The 14,106-nt window shown below is 45.2% G+C and overlaps 1 protein-coding gene and 1 non-coding gene across 12 annotated transcripts in view; both read left to right on the top strand.

The window, feature by feature from the left end:
* Window positions 1-666: 666 nt before the first annotated feature.
* The window catches only part of DNMT1 (DNA methyltransferase 1), a 42,257-nt gene continuing 28,817 nt past the window's right edge, over window positions 667-14,106 (top strand). For 7 of the 11 annotated variants that reach the window (XM_045589200.1, XM_045589199.1, XM_045589196.1 and 4 more), the window contains exons 1-7: window positions 667-897; window positions 7,328-7,364; window positions 8,283-8,390; window positions 8,581-8,815; window positions 10,121-10,196; window positions 12,345-12,420; window positions 13,620-13,657. In XM_045589200.1, coding sequence (XP_045445156.1) covers window positions 686-897; window positions 7,328-7,364; window positions 8,283-8,390; window positions 8,581-8,815; window positions 10,121-10,196; window positions 12,345-12,420; window positions 13,620-13,657 — 782 coding nt within the window. In that variant the 5' untranslated portion in view covers window positions 667-685. Of the gene's footprint in view, window positions 898-1,552; window positions 1,575-7,327; window positions 7,365-8,282; window positions 8,391-8,580; window positions 8,816-10,120; window positions 10,197-12,344; window positions 12,421-13,619; window positions 13,658-14,106 lie in introns of those variants that run through there. The other 4 variants (XM_045589203.1, XM_045589197.1, XM_045589201.1 and 1 more) reach the window with 3 other exon arrangements.
* LOC118731471 lies at window positions 7,443-7,599 on the top strand. Its single transcript, XR_004991883.1, has one exon. It is a non-coding gene; the product is annotated as a U1 spliceosomal RNA (small nuclear RNA).

Raw genomic sequence — 14,106 nt, 5'->3', positions numbered from 1 at the left:
ACAGAAACCTCAATGTGAGATACTAATCAATTGCCTCTGGCATGGGCCTTAATGGGGGCAATGGTCGAACCTGCAACCCAGGTATGACCTTGCCACAACCTTCCCGGGCGTGCGTGGGTTGATGCTCTAACCCACACCGGCCAGGGCTAGCTCTTTTTTATTATATACATTTTTTACGGATTTCAGAGGAAGGGGGAAGAGAGTGATAAAAACATCAATGATGAGAATCATTGATCCGACTGCCTCCTGAACACCCTCTACGAGCCCAGAGCCCACAACCCAAGCGTGCTCTGACCATAATTCTTCAGTCCGCAGGCCCACACTATCCACTGAGTCAAACCGGCTAGGGCTAGCTCCTTTTTATAGATGACGAAACTAAGGCTGGATCCAAATGACCTGCCCAAGGTCCTTCGAGCGAGCAAAGATGTAGAGATGGGATAGGAACCGAGAACTTGAATCCAAGGCCTACATGCTTGAATCCCGTGGGGATCCTCCCTTTTTTATTCCCAGCATACTGGAAAGAATGAATGAATGACTGTCTCTGGCAAAAAGCTGGGAGCAGACGCTGGATCTTGGACAAGTCCATTGCTCCACGCGGGGGTGCACGTCCGCCTCGCGCATGCGCACCCCCTGGGCACAGCAGGCTCCGCTCTGTCTGTCCGCAACTGTTACAGGCTCTGTCGGCATGGTACGTCCCGCATTCCCCCATGCCCGGGCCGGGGTGGTACGCGCCACCTCCGCCAGCCCCTCCCTGTCGGTTTCCGCGCGAAAAGCCAGAGCTGCCCGTGCCGCCGACACCTCTGTTGCAGCTTCCAAGATGCCTGCCCGAACCGCCCCGGCTCGGGTGCCCGCGCTGGCCTCCCGGGCCATCTCACTGCCGGACGATGTCCGCAGGCGGTAGGTGCTGCAGGGGACCGCGAGCTCCGTGGGGCGGCATGCCGCTGGGGTTGTAGAGGTTGCTTCCCTTCTGGGTAGCCCTTGGCTGCTGCTGACAGGCGGGCGCGCATGCGTGGGGTTGCTTGGCGGCAGTTGGCGCGCATAGGGCTGGACTTCCGGTCGCGCGCATCTCGGGCAGTTTGGCGCGTGTCTCCGGCAGTTTGGCGCCAAAATGGGCCAAGGCCCTTCACGGTTCCCTCGTGACTAGGAACTTGGGGGGTCTCCCCTGACCTCGGAGGAGAGCAAACTCCCGAGTTTGCTTCAGGGATCCCTTTCCCAGAACAGCCGCCCGGCTGGTCTCCAGCTTGGTCGTACAGGAAGTGGGCAGCCCACGGCCGAGCCACCACTCGGCCCGGCACTTTGGCCTCCACTTCCGGTGCACACTGTGGGGAGGGGGGTCGGGGGGGTCGAGGGGCCTGGCCGACCTGGCTTCAGGGTGTTTCAGGGAACCCTCTTGGCGTTCCGTACCAACATCCCGATGGCGACCCCCAAAGGCAGACGGCGCCGGTTGGGGCTCAGGTTTGCGAGTGCCGTTTCTTTGGGGAGGCTCCCTCCATCTCCAGCCGCTGGGAAGTCCGTATCCTGGAAAAAAATCCACCATGCAACGAGGGCCAGGGCTCCGGCAGCATGAAGACTGAGTAGGCTTTTCTAGTAATTCGCCTCTTGGTGGTTTAGTTGGCTGGAGCTCCGTCCTGGGCGCGATTCCCCGATAGGACACCTACCTAGGTTGTGCGTTCGATTCCCCCCAATCGGAGCGCATACAGGAGGCAACCCATTGATGTTTCTCCACCTCGCTCTAAAAATCAGTTTTATCCTCCGCTGAGGATTAAAAAAAAAAAAAATCCTCAAAACACTTATTAAAAAAAAACTTTATATTGTTGAAAGTTATTACATATGCCCTCCTTCCTTCCACATCCAAATAGTTTTTAAGCACAGAGAGGGGAGTGCTTTTGAAGAATCTGTATCTATTTCCCGCCCCACCCTCCATCCCCCCAAGATATAACATGACTCGGATTGGAAATGGGATTATGAAAGTGTCTGGCCTTCATGATGTTAGATCCAATGCGGAGATGCTGGGCCTGGCCTTTATTCTGATGGTGAGGACGCTACCTCTCCTGGTTTTGTTTGACTTTGGGCAAGTGTCCTAAACAAGCGGTACCTGTAGACTAGGGTTATTCATATTATGCATTATAAAGTGGTATTGGAGCTCATGAGAATATGCCTGTGGAGCTTTTTCAGATTTCTGCCTTAGACCACGTGGTAGACGTTGAAATTGTCAGCTTATGAGGTCCTCTCAACAATCCTTTCTTACATATTGAATTTCCATGTGCAAAATACACAGTCGTGGCATTAAACACTCCCCTAAACTTAGATTTATAAATGCAGGTAGAACGCTTCTTGGCTTACGAAAGTCAGAGATGAGTACCCTGTTACAGGACAGGATCCTAAGTACGTTAGAATACCGTAGGAGCAGAGTTTAGAACCCGTCCTTATTTTTGCATTTCTGTCGGGGTTTTTTTTTTTTTTTTTCTAACTTGTGTTTCTATGGCAGCTTCTTTTAAAATGCGCATATAGTTAGTTCCATTACATATGTAAAGAAACGACAAAGTATTTTCAATGATTGGTCTTTAACTTCTTTATTGAATCATTACTTACCTGCCCTAGCTGGTTAGCCTTAGTGGATAGTGTCAGCCTGTGGACTGAAGGGTCCCAGGTTCGATTCCAGTCAAGGGCACATGCCTAAGTTGTGGGCTTGATCCCCAGTGGGGGGAGGGGAGGTGGCAGGAGATCAGTAATTCTCATTATTGATGTTTCTAACTCCCTCTCCCTTCTTTCTGAAGTCAATAAAAAAATATTAAAATAGGAAATATTACCTTAAGTCTTCTAAAAAGCACGCTTTTCAGAACAAGCCACATTTTTTCCATTTGATTTTTCTTACTCGACCCAAACTGCTATCACTTGTATAGAAAAGTGATAGTCTTCCATTTGTCTTCCTGTTGCCACTTAGGTCTGTTTTCTGTACGTGGAAACTCATCCTCTTACAAATAAGTTTGACCCAGTGGTTTTCCTGCCCCTTTCCTCTCTGCTCCCCTCGCCCCCCCTGTCTGGTACACTTGGCCTGAAGTCCAGAATTCCTGTCCTCTTGTCTGAGTCATCGTGTGTCCTCACAGGTCACACAGGCCGCCTTTTAGATTCCCTGGGCTTGAGACCATGCAGAGTGAGCAATGTGAGGCCGGGCTTCATCCCTTTATTCTTAAGATTGTATCCAGAAAGACAATCGCCTTCCCCCACTCTGGAGAAGGGAGTTCGTGCACCTCGCATGCTGCCTTGCAACTCTGGAGTTGATTTATTGTCGGAGCATGTTTTCCTTATTCCTTGTTTCTGCGGTTTGGTGGACAGTAAGCTCTCAAATGCTTGCACGTCAAACTCTCCCCTTTAATGGAGCCTGGGTTTACACATGATTCTAGCAACCTTGGCGCAACTCCAATTAGCCTTTGTGATTATGACAGCTTTCTTATCTGCTAGTCATTCTGAGATTAGATTAAGCCTGGTCTTAGCAGTTCTGAACCAGTTTCATGGCTCCTGCTGAGTAGGTATTGGATAGGGGAAAACTGACTTAACCTCTTCTAGTTCTCCCTGCAGTAGGATTCTAGGTGCAGGCCGCTGGGGTTCAAATCCCACCCCGCCACTTGCAGCTGTGTGGCTAACCTCTTGGTGCTTTATCTGTAAAGTGGGGTGGAGGTGCCTGTTCTACGTCATTATGAAGACTGACTGAGCTGACAGGTGTAGACATGGTAGAGCAGCACCGGCACAGAAACCTACAGTGCTTATCACGTGGTTAGCTGTATAATTTTTAAAAACTATATTTTATTGATTTTTTTTTTTTTTACAGAGAGGAAGAGAGGGATAGAGAGTTAGAAACGTCGATGAGAGAGAAACATCGACCAGCTGCCTCCTGCATCCCCCCCCCCCCCACACACACACACACACACTGGGGATGTGCCTGCAACCAATGTACATGCCCCTGACCGGAATCAAACCTGGGACCCTTCAATCCACAGGCTGACGCTCTATCCACTGAGCCAAACCGGTTTTGGCGGTTAGCTGTATAATTTATTTCCATTAGAAGAACATAATTTAAAGCACTAACATGCTCCTCTTCTACGAGCCAGGTAGTAGCATTGTATAGAGATGAGATATATGCCAGCTTGTTCCAAACTTCCTTTTTTCCTGGCTTATGTAGCACGGTCTGGACTTGCCCTTCAACTGCCACCTCAGCTTTTGTGCCAGCTGTCCGCTCCTTCTCTTGCGTAGGCATCCTTTTCTTTAGGGTTGAGGTGGCATTCCGTCTTCTTTCAACTCAGCGTACTGCTTCTTAATTCTTTGTATCCTTGGTGTTTGCGTTGCTGTCTACTACCAGGGAGCCTCTTCCTTCCCTGATCACCCCACTTCCCCATCCCCTTTCTTTCATTCTTAGCCCCTTATCTCTTCTGGTTGTGGGACTTCTGCTTTCAGCAATTGGGATGCCTGCTGGAGATCGATACCTCCAGTCTTGATGCTTATAGGAGAGCCAGTTTTATTTTTAGTTATTTGTTTGTTTGTTTTTGTTGAAGGAGAGCCAGTTTTAATTTCTAGCTGCTGAATAGCCATCTGGGTAGCTGCTGTTCACTGAAACATCATTTCTAAAACTTGTAGCCTGGGTATACTCTCCTTATTTCCCCACCAAAGAGTTCTGAATTTCTGATACTATATTCATTTTCTTTTATTTCCCATCACCATTTATCCCCCCTATATCCTCTTCCTTCTCTACCCACTATCTCTTTCTGATACTGTATTTTTAAAAATACATATATATTTTAATGATTTCAGAGAGGAAGGGAAAGGGAGAAAGAGATAGAAACATCAGTGATGAGAATCATTGATTGGCTGCCTCCTGCACGCCCTTCCTGGAGATTGAGCCCCAAACCTAGGCATGTGCCCTGACCTGGAATCAAACAGTGACCTCATGTTTCATAGGTTGATGCTCAACCACTGAGCCACACTGGCTGGGCCCGAGAATATTTTTCCACTGAAGAGAGGGAGGGAGAGGGAAAGGAGGGAGAGACATACACATCAGTGTGACAGAGATACATTGGTTAGTTGCCCTCTGTACCCAGGTGGGGGATCGAACCTGCAACCCAGGTAGGTGCCCTTGATTGGGAATTAAACCCACAACCCTTTGGTGCATGGGCTGGCACTGACCACTGAGCAGCACTGTCTAGGGCTTGAGTTTAACTTTTTTTTAAAAAACATTTTATTTTATTATTATTTTTTTATATATATATATTTTTTTTACAGAGAGAGAGAGCTAGAAACGTTGATGAGAAACATCGACCAGCTGCCTCTTGCACGCCCCCTACCGGAGATGTGCCTACAACCAATGTACATGCCCTTGACCAGAATCGAACCTGGGACCTTTCAGTCTGCAGACCAAAGCTCTACCGCTGAGCCAACCCGGTTTCGGCTTGAGTTTAACTTTTGACTCCCACAAACTTAACTAATAGCCTACTGTTTTTTTTTGTTTTGTTTTTTTGTTTTTGTTTTTATTGATTTCAGAGAGGAAGGGAGAGATAGCAACATCAGTGATGGGAGAGAATCATTGATTGGCTGCCTCCTGCACACCCCCTACTGAGGATCGAGCCCGCAACCCAGGCATGTGCCCTTGATTGGAATCGGAAACCGGAAATCTTCAGTCCGTAGGCCAACACTGTGCACTGGCGATTGGGGTCAATGGGGGCCTGCTGGACCACGGGAGGTTGGCTGGCTGCTGGAGATTGGCTATAGGAGCCCACTGACCACCAAAGGGCAGCTCCTGTGTTGAGCATCTGCCCCCTGCTGGTCAGTGTGTGTCATAGCTACTGGCCAGTCATCCATAACGACCACTTAGGCTTTTATATATATATATAAATACCACATTCCTACAGTAAAGGAAGCTAGAGCAAAGAAAAACATTAAAATCATAAGGAAAATATGGTTATAGTATTTTGAAAAAAACATATAAGTGGCCCTGTACAGTTCAAACTCAGGTTGTTTAAGGGTCATCTGTACTACCCCTGTAGCTGCAGTCTGCTGGGAGTTCTGCTACAGAAAGGCCTTTCCTGACCGCCCAAGTCAGGAGGTCCCTACCTGGCAATGCCTGTGTCCAATCACCCAGCCCGTTGCCTGGAATAGGGCCTGGCTTATAGTAAGGACTCACGGATGTGAGTGCCGATCAAAACTAGAAGCAGGGTCCCCATCCACTTGGAACAGATACTGTAAGATGTTGGTCCAACAAAGCCTATTGCTCAAATTCCTGGCTGTGCTGATAGCACTGCCCTCAGGAAAAGCTCTGTTCCTGCCCTTGGGGCTAGTGATAACAGCCTGTGGGTGCTGGGCCGGAAGACCCAGAAGCAGTTGAGGCCTGTCCCTGCCCAGTGTGCTGCCACTCCACTGACTGTTGCTCGCCTAATGGTTAGACCTTTTGTCACCCCACTGCCCACAGTCAGCACTCAGACAGGAGCAGCTGCTCCACCTTTCCTGGGTGTCTATTGTTCCTTTATTCTTTTTCTCCCTTCCCCACAAAGAAGCAAGATACCTCTTCAGTAATCAAATCAGACCATGATTTTCCAGCCAGACTCCTGACAGTTCTGCACTTCTGAATGTTTAGGTACAAACATTCCAAAGGATGAGCTTTTGGGCCAGGTGCCAGCCAAGCATTTCCCCCTGCTGTGGGCACCGCTGCTGCCTTAATCTCCCTGTGTCATACTGTCCTCATTAGAAGGCTTTTAGGAATGCCAGCTGTCTGTTCCCCACAGCATCCCGTGCCTCTGGTTCTCTCATTCTGACACTGACCACGATAAGAAGGTGTACCTTCTTCTTGGCTCTTCTCAACCCCAACTAGAGAAAGACCACCTTTTTTTTAATTTACAGAATTAAATTTACAGAAGGACCTTAATTTACAGAAGGACTCAACTGTGACCTGCTTCCTTTCCCATACCTGTTAAATTATATATACTGGTGGGAAAAAGTAGGTTTACAGTTGTGAGTACAGGAAATAGTTTATTCTTGTATAATAACTGTATTTAGTTGTATTACAACGGCACATTTACTTTTTACAACCCTGTATTGTTATAAAACTCCTGTATCATCTCTCACCATCATTAAAAGAAACTACCCCAAAAAGAGGACCTCATTTCAATCAAAGAAAGGCATTCTAGACATGGGGTTGGTGTGATACTGTTTTTCCCCCGTAACACTCATGTATTAATAGGTTAAATTTATTTCCAAAGTTCTTTAAAACTGTGGTATTCTTAAGGTAAACAAAGTTGCTTAACAATTGTTTTTTCCTTTTCCCTTATTTTTCTTTCCCCAGGCTCAAAGATTTGGAAAGAGATAGCTTAACCGAAAAGGTAATCACTATCTTAAAATATTTTTACTACCAAATGTGACTGACACCTCACTCTGTAGCTTGTAAGAAGATTAAGGGGATACTGATCTGGCAGGGAGATACTTTGATCAGGAAGGTGGTTTTCCTAGGGTGGGGCTTACCCATTGCACTCAGGATGTGCTGGCCTTTGCAATTTCCCCAAATGTGGGAAACTCAACTGCATAATTTGTGGAAGCGGGCAACCTTGTTTGTGCTCTCCCCTGAAAAATTTTAGGTGGAATCGTTTTCCCCCCATAAAGTTTTGAGATAAATTGGAAATGTTCTTCTTGTTTAATGTGCTTTGTTAATACTGCTAATACTAATTGACTTTCGGTAACTTGTTGACAAGTTTACCAATCTGAGTTCCAAACCATCAGTTCTAAACTATAACTTGTCTTGGTCACACTGTTTTCAGAAGTGAAGTTTTGTTCTAATGTGCCATGTATGTCTGTCTTGCCTCATTCTGGAAATGATGTGATATGATCTTTTTCTTTTTTTTAAAAATATATTTTATTGATTTTTCACAGAGAGGAAGGGAGAGGGATAGATAGTTAGAAACATCAATGAGAGAGAATCATCGACCAGCTGCCTCCTGTACACCCTCTACTAGGGATGTGCCCGCAACCAATGTACATGCCCTTGTTCGGAATCGAACCTGGGACCCTTCAGTCGGCAGACCAACGCTCTATCCACTGAGCCAAACCGGTTTCGGCATGATGTGATATGATCTTAATGGAAACATCACGAAAGTGTCTTGGTGAATACTTAGGTTTTTGGCAGTCAGCATTGCCTGCCATTCAGTCATTGTTATGTGACCAGGCAGCCTAATTGTGTATTAATAATGTCCATTAGTTAGTAGCTTGGGAGTTTGGGGACTTCTAAACCTGTATCCTTCCCTTAGGAGTGTGTGAAGGAGAAATTGAATCTCTTGCACGAATTTCTGCAAACAGAAGTAAAGAATCAGTTATGTGATTTGGAAACAAAATTACATAAAGAAGAATTATCAGAGGTAAGTTTTCAGCTTCCCGGCATCCAGAAAATGTCTCCTCTCAGGCGGCTTGTCTGTGACCAGGGAGGCGGAGTGATCCCCAGCTCCCCTTGTCACCCGATAGTTATAAAGGAAATGCGTTTGTTTCCTTATTCTCTGACTGCCACTTGTTTACATTCACTGCTACTTAAATTATCCTTTCCTGCTATAGGAGGGCTACCTGGCTAAAGTCAAATCCCTTTTAAATAAAGATTTGTCCTTGGAGAACGGAGCTCATCCTTTCAGTCGGGAAGTGAATGGATGTCTAGAAAACGGGAGTCATTCAAGTGGTGAGGACCGCAGAGTGAGAATGGCAGAGGAAAACAAGTCACCCAAATCCATGTCCAAACCTTGCACGCCCAGGAGAAGCAAGTCTGATGGAGAGGCCAAGTGTAAGCCCTTACCTCGTTTACCTTGATGGAAACTGTTATCACATAAAGAAGGGGACAGTCGGACCTGGAGCCATAGTCCTCCTGGGCAGTACTTCCTGGTTTGTTTCGTGTGTATCCCCCTAACTAGTAAATTATACTTCCTAGCTAGCTTAGGTATATGCTAATCTAAATTTTGTGTTTGACCAAGTCTTGGGCATGAGATCTCAAAACATAGCTAAGCTTATAACGTATAAGGTAACAGGAACTACTAATACTTAAGTTACTTCTGTTAATATGCCTATTGAAGCTAAACGTTTATTTTTAGACTCTTTTCCAGTTTGTAGTCAAAGTAACTTTTCTAGAATCTTTACATACAAAAGAGCATGGACATGAGTTCAGGTCCAGCTCTCAGCCACTTCACTTTTTATTTTTTATTTTTTCAACATTTTAAAATATATTTTCTTTAATACTGATTTTTAGAGATAGAGGAAGGAGATAGACAGAGAAGCACTGATATTGGCTGCCTCCTGCACGCTCCCTACTTGGCATCCAGCCCACAACTCTGGCATGTGCTCTGACTGGTGATCAAACCTGTGACCTCTTGGTTCCTGGGTTGATGTTCAACCTTTGAGCCACACCAGCCAGGCTACTTTTTTTTTTTTTTAATCCTCACCAAAGGATATTTTTTCCAGTACTTTTGAGGGGAAGAGAAGGAGGAAAGGAAGGACAGAAACATTTGTGTGAGAGACACATAGACTGGTTGCCTCCTGCACAAGCCTCGGCTGGGGGCCAGGAATTAAACCTGCAACCCAGGCAGACGCCCTTGACTTGGAATCGAATCTTATGTGAACACGCTGTCACTCTAACCACTGAGAAACAGGCTTCACTTTTTGACGGTCAGGCTCCTTTTCTGGTTCAGGGTTGGCCCCTCAGTAAGAGTCTGTGTAGAACTAGCAGGTAGCTGCTAATTGCCAGTTTGTTTTGTTGTTAATCCTCACTGGAGGATATTTTTCCATTAATTTTTTAGGGAGTGGAAAAGCGAAAGACAAAGAGAAACATTAATGTGAGAGAGACACATCGATTGGTTGCCTCCTGCATGTACCCCAACCTGCAACCAAGTTACATGCCCTTGACTAATCGAATCTGGGGCCCTTTGGTCCGTAGGCCGACGCTCTATCCACTGAGCCAAACTGGCTAGGGCCTGATTGCCAATTTTATCAAGACAGCTGTGGATTAGAGTACGGGAAGGACACAATCCTCTTCATTAACTTGGTGGTGCTGAAGAACTGCACCTTTGCTGTAAACTTTTTTATTCATGGTGGCTTTTTCTTCTTTAAACAGCTGAAGTCTCACCTAGCCCCAGGATTACAAGGCAATCTACCAGGCAGACCAGCATCACCTCTCATTTCACAAGGGGGTCAGTATATAAGGAATTGACAGCTGCCTTTTCTAGGGGCTAACTGCTTTTGTAAAACATATATGGAATTAGACTTCCCATGTTGCATAGGTTTGCCTGTGGAGTTTTATTTATTAGACATTTATGAACAGTATTTTTTTTTACATTCAATACTTTGTCTAACCATTATGCTGTACACCTGAAACTAAAACAATTAACTTTATAAAGTATTCCCCTGATATTTTGAGTACCCACCTGGCACCATACATAGTTATTACAGTAGGTCCTCGGGTTATGTCGGAGATCTGTTCTTACAATGCAATTTTTGCCTTAACTCGGAACCCACCTACATAAGCACCTACGTCCCTCACATGGAGCACATAGTAGTAATGAAGTGAAACAGTAAAAAAATTTAAAAGAAATAACAAGTCCTGACCTTTACTTGTGGTAAATACGGTAAATAATAAAAAACATAAAGTACATATGTACGTAACATCAAAACAGTGGAATTTTTTTTTTATAAATGGGAGATGGCGACGTAACCATGAAATGACATATGTCAAGTCCGACGTAACCAAAGGACTGCCTGTACAGTACTAGAGGCCTGGTGCATGGGTCCTTCAGCCTGGCCCATGGGGATTGGGCCAAAACCGGCTCTCTGACATCCCCTGAGGGGTCCCAGATTGCAAGAGGGCACAGACCAGGTTGAAGGACCCCACCAGTGCACGATCAGGGCCAAGGAGGGACCGCGGGAGGGCTCCAGGGCGTGTCCAGCCTGCCTTGCCCAGTCCTGATTGGCTGTATCCCAGCAGCAAGCTAATCTACAAGTCAGAGTGTTTTCCCCGTGGTGGTCATTGTATGTCATAGCAACTCATCAAACAGTTGGAGGGACACTTAGCATATTAGGCTTTTATATATATAGAATATAAATTCTTTCTTAAAAAATATTTTTTATAGATTTTTTTTTACAGAGAGGAAGGGAGAGGGATAGAGAGCTAGAAACATTGATGAGAAAGAAACATCGACCAGCTGCCCCTTGCGTACCCCCCACCAGGGATGTGCCTGCAACCAATGTACATGCCCCTGACTGGAATCGAACCCGGGACCCCTCAGTCTGCAAACCAACGCTCCATCCACTGAGCCAAACTGGTTTCGGCTAGGATATAGATACTTGACTGTATTCCCTATGCTGTATTTATATCCCTGTATGAATGGCATTTCTGAATGCCTCTTTTATTTTTATTCTTAACTACAGGAAACTTAAAAAAAAAAAAAAATTGAGGATAGTAAAATGCATTCCTAAATAACCTGTCACCTAGTGCTACCAGTTAATAGCTCCTGGCCATTATTTCATTTATACCACATATACTCCAACTGGGTTACTCCAAGTGGATTACAGCTCCATGTACCCCCAAGTCCCCCCAACTGGATTGGAAACAAATCCATAAATATTTCAGTAGATTTCTAGGCAAAGAAGTCCCTTTCTCTGACAAACTTTCGATTCATATTTTACTATAATTGCTAACAGTTAAAAAGACATAACATACTATTTTCATGCCTTATAAAATGTAGCAGTTCCTTACGGTCATATACATAGTCAGTGTTCACATTTCCCCTGTGTAGCAAACGCAGTGTTTGATTGACTTGTTCCTTAAGCCTTTCAACTAGATTCCTTCTTATTTTCTTGCCATTTGTTTGGGGAGGAAAAAATGGGTCATTTGTCCTATTTTCTAGATCTGTTTGTATCCTTGGTGGTTAATGTGTTCTCTTATTTCAGTTTTCCTATAATCTGGTATTTAGGTCTAGAGGCTTGATCAAATTCCAGTTTTGGGGTGGTTTTTTTTTTTTTCTTTAGACTTCTTCATAGATAGCCCTGTAGACTTCTCAGAGGCATGTAATGTCCCTTCTGTGATACCAGCAGCCAATGATCAATGTCTAGATTCATAATTTTTTAGGATTTGCAAAATGGAGATACTCTATATCACTCAAAGAAATATTACATTTAAAGCCTCTTTTAATATCCTGACGGTAAAGCCTCTCCTTGGAGGGAAGAGGGCATCCATGCCCTGAATCTGCCCTATGGAGGGTGGGAGGCAGGTGAGTCATTCCACACCTGCTGGAGGTCTAAGGTCTGGCCAAGCTAATGGTTGGCTTTACTGTGTTTAATAGCCCTGCTAAGCGGAGATCCGAGGAAGACCCTGGAAGAGCCAATGTGGACAGTTCTGACGATGAAGACAAAGAGCAGGTAGAGCTAGCTCTAAAGTTTCTTCACTCTGCCTTTTTTGGGTACACTTGCTGATAACTGTGACTTTATACTTAGTCTAATAGACTTAAAGTGACTGAGAAGGTGTTAGATGTATCCCTGGACTCAGGGCAAGGCAGCCCCATCCAGAAACGTTGGAATCTTTTTCTTTTTCTTTCTTTTTTTATTTTAGTTTTTTTATTTTAAAAATATATATTTTATTGATTTTTTTACAGAGAGAAAGAGGGATAGAGTTAGAAATATCGATGAGAGAGAATCATCAATCAGCTGCCTTTTGCACACCCCCCACTGGGTATGTGCCTGCAACCAAGGTACATGTCCTTGGCCGGAATCAAACCTCTGGGACCCTTGAGTCGGCAGGCTGACGCTCTATCCACTGAGCCAAACCGGTTTCGGCAGGAATCTTTTTCTTGTTTTCCTTCCCACCTCTAGGACCCTTCAGTCCGCAGGCTGATGCTCTGTCCCCTGAGCCAAATCAGCTAGGGCCCTCTGTTTTTGTGAGTGTGTGTTTGTGTTTTTTTTTTTCTTTCTGTTTTTTTTTTTTTTTTCCTTTGGCGAAAATGAGACTTTTGATAACTCTTGGAAGCAGGTACCCATTTTACAGGATCACTTATTTTGTTTTAAATATTTAATGGTAACAGAGAGGGAGAGAAATAGAAACATCAATGATGAGAATTATTGATGAGCTGCCTCCTGCACATCCCCCACCAAGGATAGAGCCCACAGCCTGACCATGTGCCCCAACTGGGACTCCCACTGTGACTTCCTAGTTCATAGGTCAATGCTCAGCCACTGAGCCATGCTGGCCCGGCCCTCTGCCTATTTTTATGAATAAAGCTTTACTGGAACACGGTCATGCCTTTTCATTTACACATTGTCTCTGGTTGCTTTTGTGCTACAGAAGCAGAGTTGAATGGTTGTGGCACAGACCATGTGGATTGCAAATCTGAAATGTTGTTTTAGGCCTTTTTTAGAAATAGTTTATCAACTCCTAATCAACTCTTGGTTGTAGAGTATAGGGAGCTGAGTTAAAAATTTGAAGCCTCATCTCTACCTAGATTCTTCTGTTACCTAGTTCCACTGTACTGCAGTCACTAGCTGATACTTCAGGTTGGGTTTAGGTCTTTCTCAGAGGCTAATTTCCCCCTCTTTATCTCTCCATCCCTGCTTCTCCCTCTCAGGATGAAAAGAGGCAGCGCAGAAGTCAATCCAGAGACCTGTAAGTAGTTAAAATGCTTGCACCGTTGTGTTGTGCTATGTGTACTTCTAGTTGCTAAAGTAACTGTTCTAGAGACCCGTGACTATGTAGAGAGGATTACAGGGAGTTGCTGATGCTATTGAGAGACTGGATGAGGGGCAGGGTTGGATAAGAAACCAAACTGGGCTCTTACTTCCTACCTTCTGCATGTCCGTGGCACTCCTGTCTGCACAGGCATGTGTATCCCTTAGCTTCTAGCACCGCTCATTGGGCCTTCCACACCTGAGGGATCACAGGGGCTTCTGAAAGCCTTGTTGCAGGATTACGAGTTAGCAATGTGCCTTTAGAGCCGTGGTTCTCAACCTTTCTAATGCTGCGACCCTTTAATACAGTTCTTCCTGTTATGGTGACTCCCAACCATAAAATTATTTTTGTTGCTATTTCATAATGGTAATTTTGCTACTGTTATG

The sequence above is a fragment of the Pipistrellus kuhlii genome, unplaced genomic scaffold (genome assembly GCF_014108245.1).
Source record: "Pipistrellus kuhlii isolate mPipKuh1 unplaced genomic scaffold, mPipKuh1.p scaffold_m20_p_30, whole genome shotgun sequence".
In the NCBI taxonomy this organism is placed as follows: Eukaryota; Metazoa; Chordata; class Mammalia; order Chiroptera; family Vespertilionidae; genus Pipistrellus; species Pipistrellus kuhlii.
Note: the sequence above shows the minus strand (reverse complement) of the source record. Positions and strands in the feature narration are given on the sequence as shown.